The sequence below is a fragment of the Oncorhynchus kisutch genome, linkage group LG9, assembly GCF_002021735.2.
Source record: "Oncorhynchus kisutch isolate 150728-3 linkage group LG9, Okis_V2, whole genome shotgun sequence".
Taxonomy (NCBI): Eukaryota; Metazoa; Chordata; class Actinopteri; order Salmoniformes; family Salmonidae; genus Oncorhynchus; species Oncorhynchus kisutch.
The window spans coordinates 45194101-45211600 of NC_034182.2; the positions used below are offsets into that span (position 1 = coordinate 45194101).

Here is a 17500-nt window from a genome sequence, read left to right on the forward strand (position 1 = left end):
ATAACACCCTCCCTAGTGCACTACTATAACGCACTACTATAACACCCTATTCACCCTACCTAGTGCACTACTATAACACCTTATTCACCCTACCTAGTGCACTACTATAACACCTTATTCACCCTACCTAGTGCACTACTATAACTCCCTGTTCACCCTCCCTAGTGCACTACTATAACACACTACTATAACACCCTATTCACCCTACCTAGTGCACTACTATAACACCCTCCCTAGTGCACTACTATAACACACTACTATAACACCCTATTCACCCTACCTAGTGCACTACTATAACACCTTATTCACCCTACCTAGTGCACTACTATAACACCTTATTCACCCTACCTAGTGCACTACTATAACACCTTATTCACCCTACCTAGTGCACTACTATAACACCCTACCTAGTGCACTACTATAACACCCTATTCACCCTACCTAGTGCACTACTATAACTCCCTGTTCACCCTCCCTAGTGCACTACTATAACACACTACTATAACACCCTATTCACCCTACCTAGTGCACTACTATAACGCACTACTATAACACCCTATTCACCCTACCTAGTGCACTACTATAACACCTTATTCACCCTACCTAGTGCACTACTATAACACCCTATTCACCCTACCTAGTGCACTACTATAACACCTTATTCACCCTACCTAGTGCACTACTATAACACCCTACCTAGTGCACTACTACAACACCCTGTTCACCCTACCTAGTGCACTACTATAACACCTTATTCACCCTACCTAGTGCACTACTATAACACCCTGCCTAGTGCACTACTATAACACCCTACCTAGTGCACTACTATAACACCCTAATGAGCACCATAGCTCATATACAGTTGAAGTCTCAAGTTTACATACACTCAGGTTGGAGTCAGAAGTTTACATACACCTTAGCAAAATACATTTAAACCCAGTTTGATGGGATGATGGGGTTATAATGGAGGGGTGATAATGGATGGAAGGACAATGAGTGGAAAGCTGTTGTAATCTCTTCAATGCATTTCTAAGTCGTTTCCTTCAGAAACATGAAACATGTTGCTTCATTAAGGAATGAGAATGTATACAGTTGAATTCAGAAGTTTACATACACCTTAGCAAAATACATTTAAACCCAGTTTTTCACCATTTCTGACACTTAATCCTTGTAAAAATTACCTGTCTTAGGTCAGTTAAGATCACCACTTTATTTTAAGAATGTGAAATGCCAGAATAATAGTAGAGAGTGATTTATTTCAGCTTTTATTTATTTCATCACATTCCCAGTGGGTCAGAAGTTTACATACACTCAATTAGTGTTTGGTAGTATTGTCTTTAAATTGTTTAACTTGGGTCAAACGTTTCAGGTAGCCTTCCACAAGCTTCCCACAATAAGTTGGGTGAATTCTGGCCCATTCCTCCTGACAGAGCTGGTCTAACTGAGTCAGGTTTGTAGGCCTCCTTGCTCGCTCATGCTTTTTCAGTTCTGCCCACACATTTTCAATAGGATTGAGGTCAGGGCTTTATGATGGTCACTCCAATATCTTGACTTTGTTTTTCCTTAAGCCATTTTCCCACAACTTTGGAAGTATGCTTGGGGTCATTGTCCATTTGGAAGACCCATTTGCGACCAAGCTTTAACTTCCTGACTGATGTCTTGAGATGTTGCTTCAATATATCCACATAATGTTCCTACCTCATGATGCCGTCTATTTTGTGAAGTGCACCAGTCCCTCCTGCAGCAAAGCACCCCCACAACATGATGCTGCCACCCCTGTGCTTCACGGTTAGGATGGTGTTCTTCAGCTTGAAAGCCTCCCCCTTTTACCTCCAAACATAACAATTATCATTATGGCCAAACAGTTTTCTTTTTGTTTCATCAGACCAGAGGACATTTCTCCAAAATGTACGATCTTTGTCCCAATGTGCAGTCAAACTGTAGTCTGACTTTTTTATGGTGGTTTTGGAGCAGTAGCTTCTTCCTTGCTGAGCGGCCTTTCAGGTTATGTTGATATAGGACTCGTTTTACTGTGGATATAGATACTTTGGTACCTGTTTCCTCCAGCATCTTCATAAGATCCTTTGCCGTTGTTCTGGGATTGATTTGCACTTTTCGCACCAAAGTACGTTCATCTCTAGGAGAGATGAGTGGTATGACGGCTGCATGGTCCCATGGTGTTTATACTTGCGTACTATTGTTTATACAGATGAACGTGGTACCTTCAGGCTTGGAAATTGCTCCCAAGGATGAACCAGACTTGTGGAGGTCTACAATTATTTTTCTGGTCGTGGCTGATTTCTTTTGAATTTCCCATGATGTCAAGCAAAGAGGCACTGAGTTTGAAGGTAGGCCTTGAAATACATCCACAGGTACACCTCCAATTGACTCAAATGATGTCAATTAGCCTATCAGAAGCTTCCAAAGCCATGACATCATTTTCTGGAATTTTCCAAGCTGTTTAAAGGCACAGTCAACTTAGTGCATGTAAACTTCTGACCCACTGGAATTGTGATACAGTGAATTATAAGTGAAATAATCTGTCTGTAAACAATTGTTGGAAAAATGACTTGTGTCATGTACAAAGTAGATGTCCTTTACCGACTTGCCAAAACTATAGTTTGTTAACAAGACATTTGTGGAGTGGTTGAAAAATGAGTTTTAATGACTCCAAACTAAGTGTTGTATGTACATTTCCAACTTCAACTGTAGCTACTTAATGAGCACCGTAGCTCATATATCTACTTAATGAGCACCGTAGCTCATATATCTACTTAATGAGCACCGTAGCTCATATATCTACTTAATGAGCACCGTAGCTCATATATCTACTTAATGAGCACCGTAGCTCATATAACTTTGTCATTATACTTATAGCTACTTTATTGACTCAACGCTGTGCTTGGTTCCGGGATTCTATTAGATTACTACTACTACTACTAGATTTATAATCCACTACGATTAGATTTATAGTCCACTACTATTAGATTTATAGTCCACTACTATTAGATTTATAGTCCACTAATATTAGATTTATAGTCCACTACAATTAGATTTATAGTCCACTAATATTAGATTTATAATCCACTAATATTCTCTCTCTGACTCTCTCTCTCTGTCTCTCTCTCTGTCTCTCTCTCTCTCTCTCTCTGTCTCTCTCTCTCTCTCTCTGTCTCTCTGTCTCTCTCTGTCTCTCTCTGTCTCTCTCTCTCTGTCTCTCTCTGTCTCTCTCTGTCTCTCTCTGTCTCTCTCTGTCTCGCTCTCTCAGGTCAGAGATGCACAATAAGACTGTGTCCAGGAGGTTTGGTCTGCTGTTGGAAGCCTTCTGTAGAGCCTGTGGGATGTACCTCAAACATCTCAACAGACAGGTGAATATTATATTATTATGTTTTTTTTGTTGTTGTTGTTGTTTTTGTTGTTGTTATTGGTATTATTATTCCAGGTGGAAGCGATGGATAAACTGGTGAACCTCACAGACACACTGAAACAGGAGAAGAAAGATGAGACACAGAAGGTAAGACACACCCGCTACGGATTTACATACACACACACCCGCTACGGATTTACATACACACACACCCGCTACGGATTTACATACACACACACCCGCTACGGATTTACATACACACACACCCGCTACGGATTTACATACACACACACACACCCGCTACGGATTTACATACACACACACACACCCGCTACGGATTTACATACACACACCCCGCTACAGATTTACATACACACACACCCGCTACGGATTTACATACACACACACCCGCTACGGATTTACATACACACACCCGCTACGGATTTACATACACACACACCCGCTACGGATTTACATACACACACCCGCTACGGATTTACATACACACACACCCGCTACGGATTTACATACACACACACACACCCGCTACGGATTTACATACACACACACCCCGCTACAGATTTACATACACACACACACCCGCTACGGATTTACATACACACACACCCGCTACGGATTTACATACACACACACCCGCTACGGATTTACATACACACACACCCGCTACGGATTTACATACACACACACGCTACGGATTTACATACACACACACCCGCTACGTATTTACATACACACACACCCGCTACGGATTTACATACACACACACCCGCTACGGATTTACGGATTTACACACACACACACACCCGCTACGGATTTACATACACACACACGCTACGGATTTACATACACACACACACCCGCTACGGATTTACATACACACACACCGCTACGGATTTACATACACACACACCGCTACGGATTTACATACACACACACCCGCTACGGATTTACATACACACACACACGCTACGGATTTACATACACACACACACCCGCTACGGATTTACATACACACACACACACCCGCTACGGATTTACATATACACACACCCGCTACGGATTTACATACACACACCCGCTACGGATTTAAATACACATACACCCGCTGCGGATTTACATACACACACACCCGCTACGGATTTACATACACACACACCCGCTACGGATTTACATACACACACACACACCCGCTACGGATTTACATACACACACACCCGCTACAGATTTACATACACACACACCCGCTACGGATTTACATACACACACACCCGCTACGGATTTACATACACACACACCCGCTACGGATTTACATACACACACACGCTACGGATTTACATACACACACACCCGCTACGTATTTACATACACACACACCCGCTACGGATTTACATACACACACACACCCGCTACGGATTTACGGATTTACACACACACACACCCGCTACGGATTTACATACACACACACGCTACGGATTTACATACACACACACACCCGCTACGGATTTACATACACACACACCCGCTACGGATTTACACACACACACACCGCTACGGATTTACATACACACACACCCGCTACGGATTTACATACACACACACACGCTACGGATTTACATACACACACACACCCGCTACGGATTTACATACACACACACACACCCGCTACGGATTTACATACACACACACACCCTACGGATTTACATACACACACACACCGCTACGGATTTACATACACACACACCCGCTACGGATTTACATACACACACACACGCTACAGATTTACATACACACACACCCACTACGGATTTACATACACACACCCGCTACGGATTTACATACACACACACCCGCTACGGATTTACATACACACACACACGCTACGGATTTACATACACACACACCCGCTACGGATTTACATACACACACACACACCCGCTACGGATTTACATACACACACACCCGCTACGGATTTACATACACACACACACACACCCGCTACGGATTTACATACACACACACCCGCTACGGATTTACATACACACACACACACCCGCTACGGATTTACATACACACACACCCGCTATGGATTTACATACACACACACCCGCTACGGATTTACATACACACACACCCGCTACGGATTTACATACACACACACCCGCTACGGATTTACATACACACACACCCGCTACGGATTTACATACACACACACGCTACGGATTTACATACACACACACCCGCTACGGATTTACATACACACACACCCGCTACGGATTACATACACACACACCCGCTACGGATTTACACACACACACACCCGCTACGGATTTACATACACACACACGCTACGGATTTACATACACACACACACCCGCTACGGATTTACATACACACACACCGCTACGGATTTACATACACACACACCCGCTACGGATTTACATACACACACACACGCTACGGATTTACATACACACACACACACACCCGCTACGGATTTACATACACACACACACCCGCTACGGATTTACATACACACACACACCCTACGGATTTACATACACACACACACCGCTACGGATTTACATACACACACACCCGCTACGGATTTACATACACACACACACGCTACGGATTTACATACACACACACCCGCTACGGATTTACATACACACACACCCGCTACGGATTTACATACACACACACGCTACGGATTTACATACACACACACACGCTACGGATTTACATACACACACACACACCCGCTACGGATTTACATACACACACACCCGCTACGGATTTACATACACACACACCCGCTACGGATTTACATACACACACACCCGCTACGGATTTACATACACACACACCCGCTACGGATTTACATACACACACACCCGCTACGGATTTACATACACACACACCCGCTACGGATTTACATACACACACACCCACTACGTATTTACATACACACACACCCGCTACGGATTTACATACACACACACCCGCTACGGATTTACGGACACACACACGCTACGGATTTACACACACACACACCCGCTACGGATTTACATACACACACACGCTACGGATTTACATACACACACACACCCGCTACGGATTTACATACACACACACACCCGCTACGGATTTACATACACACACACCCGCTACGGATTTACATACACACACACCGCTACGGATTTACATACACACACACCCGCTACCGATTTACATACACACACACACGCTACGGATTTACATACACACACACACCCGCTACGGATTTACATACACACACACACACACCCGCTACGGATTTACATACACACACACACACCCGCTACGGATTTACATACACACACACCCGCTACGGATTTACATACACACACACCCGCTACGGATTTACATACACACACACCCGCTACGGATTTACATACACACACACCCGCTACGGATTTACATACACACACACCCGCTACGGATTTACATACACACACACCCGCTACGTATTTACATACACACACACCCGCTACGGATTTACATACACACACACCCGCTACGGATTTACAGACACACACACGCTACGGATTTACACACACACACACCCGCTACGGATTTACATACACACACACGCTACGGATTTACATACACACACACACCCGCTACGGATTTACATACACCCACACACCCGCTACGGATTTACATACACACACACCCGCTACGGATTTACATACACACACACACCGCTACGGATTTACATACACACACACCCGCTACCGATTTACATACACACACACACGCTACCGATTTACATACACACACACACCCGCTACGGATTTACATACACACACACACACCCGCTACGGATTTACATACACACACACACACCCGCTACGGATTTACATACACACACACCCGCTACGGATTTACATACACACACACCCGCTACGGATTTACATACACACACACCCGCTACGGATTTACATACACACACACCCGCTACGGATTTACATACACACACCCGCTACGGATTTACATACACACACACGCTACGGATTTACATACACACACACCCGCTACGGATTTACATACACACACACCCGCTACGGATTTACATACACACACACCCGCTACGGATTTACATACACACACACGCTACGGATTTACATACACACACACACACGTTACGGATTTACATACACACACACACACGCTACGGATTTACATACACACACACCCGCTACGGATTTACATACACACACACACCCGCTACGGATTTACATACACACACACACGCTACGGATTTACATACACACACACACGCTACAGATTTACATACACACACACACACGCTACAGATTTACACACACACACCCGCTACGGGATTTACATACACACACACACCCGCTAAGGATTTACATACACACACACAGGCTACTGATTTACATACACACACACACACGCTACGGATTTACATACACACACACACACCCGCTATGGATTTACATACACACACGCTACGGATTTACATACACACACACACACGCTACGGATTTACATACACACACACCCGCTACGGATTTACATACACACACACACGCTACGGATTTACATACACACACACCCGCTACGGATTTACATACACACACACACGCTACAGATTTACATACACACACACCCGCTACGGATTTACATACACACACACCCGCTACGGATTTACATACACATACACGCTACGGATTTACATACACACACACCCGCTACGGATTTACATACACACACACTCTACGGATTTACATACACACACACACACGCTACGGATTTACATACACACACACACACGCTACGGATTTACATACACCCACACCCGCTACGGATTTACATACATACACACACACGCTACGGATTTACATACACACACACACGCTACTGATTTACATACACACACACCCGCTATGGATTTACATACACACACACACGCTACGGATTTACATACACACACACACTATGCACACACGCTATGGATTTACATACACACACACACTATGCACACACACACACGCTTCGGATTTACATACACACACACACACTATGCACACACACACACGCTACGGATTTACATACACACACACCCGCTACGGATTTACATACACACACACGCTACGGATTTACATACACACACACACGCTACGGATTTACATACACACACACTCTACTGATTTACATACACACACACTATGCACACACGCTATGGATTTACATACACACACTATGCACACACACACTACAGATTTACATACACACACACACTATGCACACACACACTACAGATTTACATACACACACACACTATGCACACACACACTACAGATTTACATATATACACACACACACACTACAGATTTACATACACACACACTTTACTTTCTATGCTTATTGATCGGATAGTGTTCTGGTGGTATGACTCTGTGTTGATTGGTCGATGTATCTGAACCTTGTGATTTGACTGATTGCCAGACTCAGATGAAGTTCCTGGTAGAACACATGTCGAGGCCAGACTACATGGAGTCTCTACAAGGCTTCGTCTCTCCACTGAACCCTGTTCACCAGCTAGGAAACCTCAGGTACACACACACACACGGTCCATGCTATTCTGAGACCTTGGGATGTCAATACCACATTAAAGTTAAATGTAAAATTGTGAGAGTGGAGAAGTAGACAGGGTTAGGCTGGAGCTGGAGAGAGGGTTAGGGTGGAGCTGGAGAGAGGGTTAGGGTGGAGCTGGAGAGAGGGTTAGGGTGGAGAAGTAGACAGGGTTAGGGTGGAGCTGGAGCTGGAGAGAGGGTTAGGCTGGGGCTGGAGAGAGGGTTAGGGTGGAGCTGGAGAGAGGGTTAGGGTGGAGAGGTAGACAGGGTTAGGCTGGAGCTGGAGAGAGGGTTAGGCTGGAGCTGGAGAGAGGGTTAGGTTGGAGAAGTAGACAGGGTTAGGGTGGAGCTGGAGAGAGGGTTAGGGTGGAGCTGGAGACAGGGTTAGGGTGGAGAGGTAGACAGGGTTAGGGTGGAGAAGTAGACAGGGTTAGGGTGGAGAAGTAGACAGGGTTAGGGTGGAGAGGTAGACAGGGTTAGGGTGGAGAAGTAGACAGGGTTAGGGTGGAGAGGTAGACAGGGTTAGGGTGGAGAGGTAGACAGGGTTAGGGTGGAGAGGTAGACAGGGTTAGGGTGGAGAAGTAGACAGGGTTAGGGTGGAGAGGTAGACAGGGTTAGGGTGGAGAGGTAGACAGGGTTAGGGTGGAGAAGTAGACAGGGTTAGGGTGGAGCTGGAGAGAGGGTTAGGGTGGAGAAGTAGACAGGGTTAGGGTGGAGAAGTAGACAGGGTTAGGGTGGAGAAGTAGACAGGGTTAGGGTGGAGAAGTAGACAGGGTTAGGGTGGAGAGGTAGACAGGGTTAGGGTGGAGAAGTAGACAGGGTGGAGAAGTAGACAGGGTTAGGGTGGAGCTGGAGAGAGGGTTAGGGTGGAGGAAGTAGACAGGGTTAGGGTGGAGAAGTAGACAGGGTTAGGGTGGAGAAGTAGACAGGGTTAGGGTGGAGAGGTAGACAGGGTTAGGATGGAGAGGTAGACAAGGTTAGGGTGGAGAGGTAGACAGGGTTAGGGTGGAGAAGTAGACAGGGTTAGGGTGGAGAAGTAGACAGGGTTAGGGTGGAGAAGTAGACAGGGTTAGGGTGGAGAAGTAGACAGGGTTAGGGTGGAGAGGTAGACATGGTTAGGGTGGAGAAGTAGACAGGGTTAGGGTGGAGAAGTAGACAGGGTTAGGGTGGAGCTGGAGACAAGGTTAGGGTGGAGAAGTAGACAGGGTTAGGGTGGAGAGGTAGACAGGGTTAGGGTGGAGAAGTAGACAGGGTTAGGGTGGAGAGGTAGACAGGGTTAGGGTGGAGAGGTAGACAGGGTTAGGGTGGAGCTGGAGAGAGGGTTAGGGTGGAGAAGTAGACAGGGTTAGGGTGGAGAAGTAGACAGGCTTAGGGTAGAGAAGTAGACAGGGTTAAGGTGGAGAAGTAGACAGGGTTAGGGTGGAGAAGTAGACAGGGTTAGGGTGGAGAGGTAGACAGGGTTAGGGTGGAGAAGTAGACAGGGTTAGGGTGGAGAGGTAGACAGGGTTAGGGTGGAGAAGTAGACAGGGTTAGGGTGGAGAAGTAGACAGGGTTAGGGTGGAGAAGTAGACAGGGTTAGGGTGGAGAGGTAGACAGGGTTAGGGTGGAGAGGTAGACAGGGTTAGGGTGGAGAAGCAGACAGGGTTAGGGTGGAGAGGTAGACAGGGTTAGGGTGGAGAGGTAGACACGGTTAGGGTGGAGAGGTAGACAGGGTTAGGGTGGAGAGGTAGACAGGGTTAGGGTGTAGCTGGAGAGAGGGTTAGGGTGGAGAAGTAGACAGGGTTAGGGTGGAGAAGTAGACAGGGTTAGGGTGGAGAGGTAGACAGGGTTAGGGTGGAGAGGTAGACAGGGTTAGGGTGGAGAAGTAGACAGGGTTAGGGTGGAGAAGTAGACAGGGTTAGGGTGGAGAAGTAGGCAGGGTTAGGGTGGAGAAGTAGACAGGGTTAGGGTGGAGAAGTAGACAGGGTTAGGGTGGAGAGGTAGACAGGGTTAGGGTGGAGAAGTAGACAGGGTTAGGGTGGAGAGGTAGACAAGGTTAGGGTGGAGAGGTAGACATGGTTAGGGTGGAGAAGTAGACAGGGTTAGGGTGGAGAGGTAGACAGGATTAGGGTGGAGAAGTAGACAGGGTTAGGGTGGAGAAGTAGACAGGGTTGGGGTGGAGCTGGAGAGAGGGTTAGGGTGGAGAAGTAGACAGGGTTAGGGTGGAGAAGTAGACAGGGTTAGGGTGGAGCTGGAGAGAGGGTTAGGGTGGAGAAGTAGACAGGGTTAGGGTGGAGAAGTAGACAGGGTTAGGGTGGAGAAGTAGACAGGGTTAGGGTGGAGAGGTAGACATGGTTAGGGTGGAGAAGTAGACAGGGTTAGGGTGGAGAGGTAGACAGGGTTAGGGTGGAGAGGTAGACAGGGTTAGGGTGGAGCTGGAGAAAGGGTTAGGGTGGAGAAGTAGACAGGGTTAGGGTGGAGAAGTAGACAGGCTTAGGGTAGAGAAGTAGACAGGGTTAGGGTGGAGAAGTAGACAGGGTTAGGGTGGAGAAGTAGACAGGGTTAGGGTGGAGAGGTAGACAGGGTTAGGGTGGAGAAGTACACAGGGTTAGGGTGGAGAGGTAGACAGGGTTAGGGTGGAGAAGTAGACAGGGTTAGGGTGGAGAAGTAGACAGGGTTAGGGTGGAGAAGTAAACAGGGTTAGGGTGGAGAGGTAGACAGGGTTAGGGTGGAGAGGTAGACAGGGTTAGGGTGGAGAAGCAGACAGGGTTAGGGTGGAGAGGTAGACAGGGTTAGGGTGGAGAGGTAGACACGGTTAGGGTGGAGAGGTAGACAGGGTTAGGGTGGAGAGGTAGACAGGGTTAGGGTGGAGAAGTAGACAGGGTTAGGGTGGAGCTGGAGAGAGGGTTAGAGTGGAGAAGTAGACAGGGTTAGGGTGGAGAAGTAGACAGGGTTAGGGTGGAGAGGTAGACAGGGTTAGGGTGGAGAGGTAGACAGGGTTAGGGTGGAGAAGTAGACAGGGTTTAGGGTGGAGAAGTAGACAGGGTTAGGGTGGAGAAGTAGACCTGGTTAGGGTGGAGAAGTAGACAGGGTTAGGGTGGAGAAGTAGACAGGGTTAGGGTGGAGAGGTAGACAGGGTTAGGGTGGAGAGGTAGACAAGGTTAGGGTGGAGAGGTAGACATGGTTATGGTGGAGAAGTAGACAGGGTTAGGGTGGAGAGGTAGACAGGATTAGGGTGGAGAAGTAGACAGGGTTAGGGTGGAGAAGTAGACAGGGTTAGGGTGGAGAGGTAGACACGGTTAGGGTGGAGAGGTAGACAGGGTTAGGGTGGAGAGGTAGACAGGGTTAGGGTTGTAGCTGGAGAGAGGGTTAGGGTGGAGAAGTAGACAGGGTTAGGGTGGAGAAGTAGACAGGGTTAGGGTGGAGAGGTAGACAGGGTTAGGGTGGAGAGGTAGACAGGGTTAGGGTGGAGAAGTAGACAGGGTTAGGGTGGAGAAGTAGACAGGGTTAGGGTGGAGAAGTAGGCAGGGTTAGGGTGGAGAAGTAGACAGGGTTAGGGTGGAGAAGTAGACAGGGTTAGGGTGGAGAGGTAGACAGGGTTAGGGTGGAGAAGTAGACAGGGTTAGGGTGGAGAGGTAGACAAGGTTAGGGTGGAGAGGTAGACATGGTTAGGGTGGAGAAGTAGACAGGGTTAGGGTGGAGAGGTAGACAGGATTAGGGTGGAGAAGTAGACAGGGTTAGGGTGGAGAAGTAGACAGGGTTGGGGTGGAGCTGGAGAGAGGGTTAGGGTGGAGAAGTAGACAGGGTTAGGGTGGAGAAGTAGACAGGGTTAGGGTGGAGCTGGAGAGAGGGTTAGGGTGGAGAAGTAGACAGGGTTAGGGTGGAGAAGTAGACAGGGTTAGGGTGGAGAAGTAGACAGGGTTAGGGTGGAGAGGTAGACATGGTTAGTGGTGGAGAAGTAGACAGGGTTAGGGTGGAGAGGTAGACAGGGTTAGGGTGGAGAGGTAGACAGGGTTAGGGTGGAGCTGGAGAAGGGTTAGGGTGGAGAAGTAGACAGGGTTAGGGTGGAGAAGTAGACAGGCTTAGGGTAGAGAAGTAGACAGGGTTAGGGTGGAGAAGTAGACAGGGTTAGGGTGGAGAAGTAGACAGGGTTAGGGTGGAGAGGTAGACAGGGTTAGGGTGGAGAAGTAGACAGGGTTAGGGTGGAGAGGTAGACAGGGTTAGGGTGGAGAAGTAGACAGGGTTAGGGTGGAGAAGTAGACAGGGTTAGGGTGGAGAAGTAAACAGGGTTAGGGTGGAGAGGTAGACAGGGTTAGGGTGGAGAGGTAGACAGGGTTAGGGTGGAGAAGCAGACAGGGTTAGGGTGGAGAGGTAGACAGGGTTAGGGTGGAGAGGTAGACACGGTTAGGGTGGAGAGGTAGACAGGGTTAGGGTGGAGCGGTAGACAGGGTTAGGGTGGGAGAAGTAGACGGGTTAGGGTGGAGCTGGAGAGAGGGTTAGGGTGGAGAAGTAGACAGGGTTAGGGTGGAGAAGTAGACAGGGTTAGGGTGGAGAGGTAGACAGGGGTTAGGGTGGAGAGGTAGACAGGGTTAGGGTGGAGAAGTAGACAGGGTTAGGGTGGAGAAGTAGACAGGGTTAGGGTGGAGAAGTAGACATGGTTAGGGTGGAGAAGTAGACAGGGTTAGGGTGGAGAAGTAGACAGGGTTAGGGTGGAGAGGTAGACAGGGTTAGGGTGGAGAAGTAGACAGGGTTAGGGTGGAGAGGTAGACAAGGTTAGGGTGGAGAGGTAGACATGGTTAGGGTGGAGAAGTAGACAGGGTTAGGGTGGAGAGGTAGACAGGATTAGGGTGGAGAAGTAGACAGGGTTAGGGTGGAGAAGTAGACAGGGTTGGGGTGGAGCTGGAGAGAGGGTTAGGGTGGAGAAGTAGACAGGGTTAGGGTGGAGAAGTAGACAGGGTTAGGGTGGAGCTGGAGAGAGGGTTAGGGTGGAGAAGTAGACAGGGTTAGGGTGGAGAAGTAGACAGGGTTAGGGTGGAGAAGTAGACAGGGTTAGGGTGGAGAGGTAGACATGGTTAGGGTGGAGAAGTAGACAGGGTTAGGGTGGAGAAGTAGACAGGGTAGGGTGGAGCTGGAGAGAGGGTTAGGGTGGAGAAGTAGACAGGGTTAGGGTGGAGAAGTAGACAGGGTTAGGGTGGAGAGGTAGACAGGGTTAGGGTGGAGAGGTAGACAGGGTTAGGGTGGAGAAGTAGACAGGGTTAGGGTGGAGAAGTAGACAGGGTTAGGGTGGAGAAGTAGACAGGGTTAGGGTGGAGAAGTAGACAGGGTTAGGGTGGAGAAGTAGACAGGGTTAGGGTGGAGAGGTAGACAGGGTTAGGGTGGAGAAGTAGACAGGGTTAGGGTGGAGAGGTAGACAGGGTTAGGGTGGAGAGGTAGACATGGTTAGGGTGGAGAAGTAGACAGGGTTAGGGTGGAGAGGTAGACAGGATTAGGGTGGAGAAGTAGACAGGGTTAGGGTGGAGAAGTAGACAGGGTTGGGGTGGAGCTGGAGAGAGGGTTAGGGTGGAGAAGTAGACAGGGTTAGGGTGGAGAAGTAGACAGGGTTAGGGTGGAGCTGGAGAGAGGGTTAGGGTGGAGAAGTAGACAGGGTTAGGGTGGAGAAGTAGACAGGGTTAGGGTGGAGAGGTAGACCAGGGTTAGGGTGGAGAAGTAGACAGGGTTAGGGTGGAGAAGTAGACAGGGTTAGGGTGGAGAGGTAGACAGGGTTAGGGTGGAGCTGGAGAGAAGGTTTAGGGTGGAGAAGTAGACAGGGTTAGGGTGGAGAGGTAGACAGGGTTAGGGTGGAGAGGTAGACAGGGTTAGGGTGGAGAGGTAGACAGGGTTAGGGTGGAGAAGTAGACAGGGTTTAGGGTGGAGAGGTAGACAGGGTTAGGGTGGAGAAGTAGACAGGGTTAGGGTGGAGAGGTAGACAGGATTAGGGTGGAGAAGTAGACAGGGTTAGGGTGGAGAAGTAGACAGGGTTAGGGTGGAGAAGTAGACAGGGTTAGGGTGGAGAAGTAGACAGGGTTAGGGTGGAGCTGGAGACAGGGTTAGGGTGGAGAAGTAGACAGGGTTAGGGTTGAGAAGTAGACAGGGTTAGGGTGGAGAGGTAGACAGGGTTAGGGTGGAGAAGTAGACAGGGTTAGGGTGGAGAAGTAGACAGGGTTAGGGTGGAGAGGTAGACAGGGTTAGGGTGGAGCTGGAGAGAAGGTTAGGGTGGAGAAGTAGACAGGGTTAGGGTGGAGAGGTAGACAGGGTTAGGGTGGAGAGGTAGACAGGGTTAGGGTGGAGAGGTAGACAGGGTTAGGGTGGAGAAGTAGACAGGGTTAGGGTGGAGAGGTAGACAGGGTTAGGGTGGAGAAGTAGACAGGGTTAGGGTGGAGAGGTAGACAGGGTTAGGGTGGAGCTGGAGAGAGGGTTAGGGTGGAGAAGTAGACAGGGTTAGGGTGGAGAGGTAGACAGGTAGACAGGGTTAGGGTGGAGAGGTAGACAGGGTTAGGGTGGAGCTGGAGAGATCTGTAGAGAAGGGTTGTCAGCCCACACTGAGATCTGTAGAGAAGGGTTGTCAGCCCACACTGAGATCTGTAGAGAAGGGTTGTCAGCCCACACTGAGATCTGTAGAGAAGGGTTGTCAGCCCACACTGAGATCTGTAGAGAAGGGTTGTCAGCCCACACTGAGATCTGTAGAGAAGGGTTGTCAGCCCACACTGAGATCTGTAGAGGAGGGGTTGTCAGCCCAGACTGACCTGCTCTAACAGACTACCTGCTCTAACAGACTACGACAGGTACCACTGGTTTCCCCCTGTGGCCGACCCCTGAGGGTCCGTGGGTATTGGGGCCTTCGGTTACAGGTCTGCCAGACAGGTGCCAGTGCAATTTCAGAAACCTGGTTTTCGACAACTAGAGAAACAAGGCGGAGAGTCAGCTTATGTTACCTGTGTGCAGATATTAGTTAACAGACTATTTACAGCAGGGGTGTCAAACCCAAATACCCAGTGGGCCAAAATGTAAAAACCTGAACAAAGTCACGGGCCAACATTGAACAAATTAACCTTTTAATATGGACCCAAACAAGTTTTGCTTTAACATTGAATATGGAACAAGCATCGCTTATTACCATACAATATATAATTTAATAGTGGAGACATGCAAAATCGAATTTCAAATGAAAAAACACATCAATGGCATTCATTTATTAAATAAATAAAATTGAAATAAAAATTGTATGCCTCTTTTCTATTTGCAGCCTTCTGATTTAAATACCAAAATAAACTTTTTCCACTGGCTAATAATTTTACAAATAAAATGATAATAAATCAATCAACCATTCAAGCCCATGCCTTGTAGCAAGAAACAGTGCATAAAGAGAATGATTGCACACTGGTCTAATCTGATGTGCCCAAGCCAGATGCCTGGCATCTCTTCTTGGATGCTAGTTCATCAATGTCTGGGCTCAAGCTCTGAGCTGAAGAAATCCTCAGTATCGAGCGAAGATGTTTATCAGTCAGACGTCTCCTGTGAGTTGTTTTGGTCATCTTCATCGAGGAGAAAAGTTGCTCGCATAGATAAGTGCTGCCGAACATGGAGAGCATCTGAGCAGCTTGGGTGCGGAGCTGAGGCATTGTGTCAGGGATGAACCGTGGAAACTGTGCGGCGCCCACAGCATCATACTTTGACTTCAGCGTGTCGTTGCACTGGAGTTCAATCAGCTCCATTTGGATGTTGGTTGGTGCATTTTCCACATCAACTGCAAGGGATTACTAAGCAGTTCAAACTTGCATTTCTGGGCATCGAAGTCGGCAAATCGCCGGCTAAACTCAGCGGCGAGAACACTGAGTTTTTCAGCAAACTGTGCGCATGGGAACACGGCGGTAGAGATCTGCGCTTTTATGGATTGGCAGCAGGGAAAATGGCAAGGGTTTCCTTGCAGCATCTGATTCTCCCACAGGCATAGTTTAGTTTTGAAGGCCCTCACTGCAGCGTACATGTCTGTGATGATGCGCCCCCGCCCCTGAAGCTGCAGGTTCAGCGAATCGAGATGGCTCGAGATGTCACAGAGAAAGGCCAGCTCACACAGGAACTTTTGCTCCCGGAGCTCTGCTGTATCCTTCCCTTTGGTTTCCAGGAATTGACATATTTCCTCACGCAGCTCGAAACATCTGTTCAGTACTTTTCCTCTGCTTAGCCATCTCACCTCTGTGTGATACGGCACGTCTGCGTATTCCGAACCACACTCCTCCAGAAAAGATTTAAACTGGCGGTGATTTAGACCTTTGGCTCTTATAAAGTTAACTACCTGTGTTACTGTGGTCATAACATGTTCCATCTTTAGGGCTTTGGCACACAGTGCTTCCTGATGTATGATGCAGTGGTAAACAGTTAGCTCACCTGCACAGTTCTCTTCCCGCATCTTCTCCCAAACCATGCCCACCAGTCCACTCTTTTTACCACA

The 17500-nt window shown here is 48.0% G+C and overlaps 1 protein-coding gene across 1 annotated transcript in view; it reads left to right on the forward strand.

The window, feature by feature from the left end:
- Positions 1-17500, forward strand: part of zgc:158659 (PI3K_p85B and PI3K_rbd domain-containing protein) — an 83004-nt gene that overhangs the window by 37439 nt on the left and 28065 nt on the right. The window contains 3 exon segments of the mRNA XM_031832693.1: positions 3269-3368; positions 3443-3514; positions 8906-9012. Of these exon segments, the coding sequence (XP_031688553.1) occupies positions 3269-3368; positions 3443-3514; positions 8906-9012 (279 nt within the window).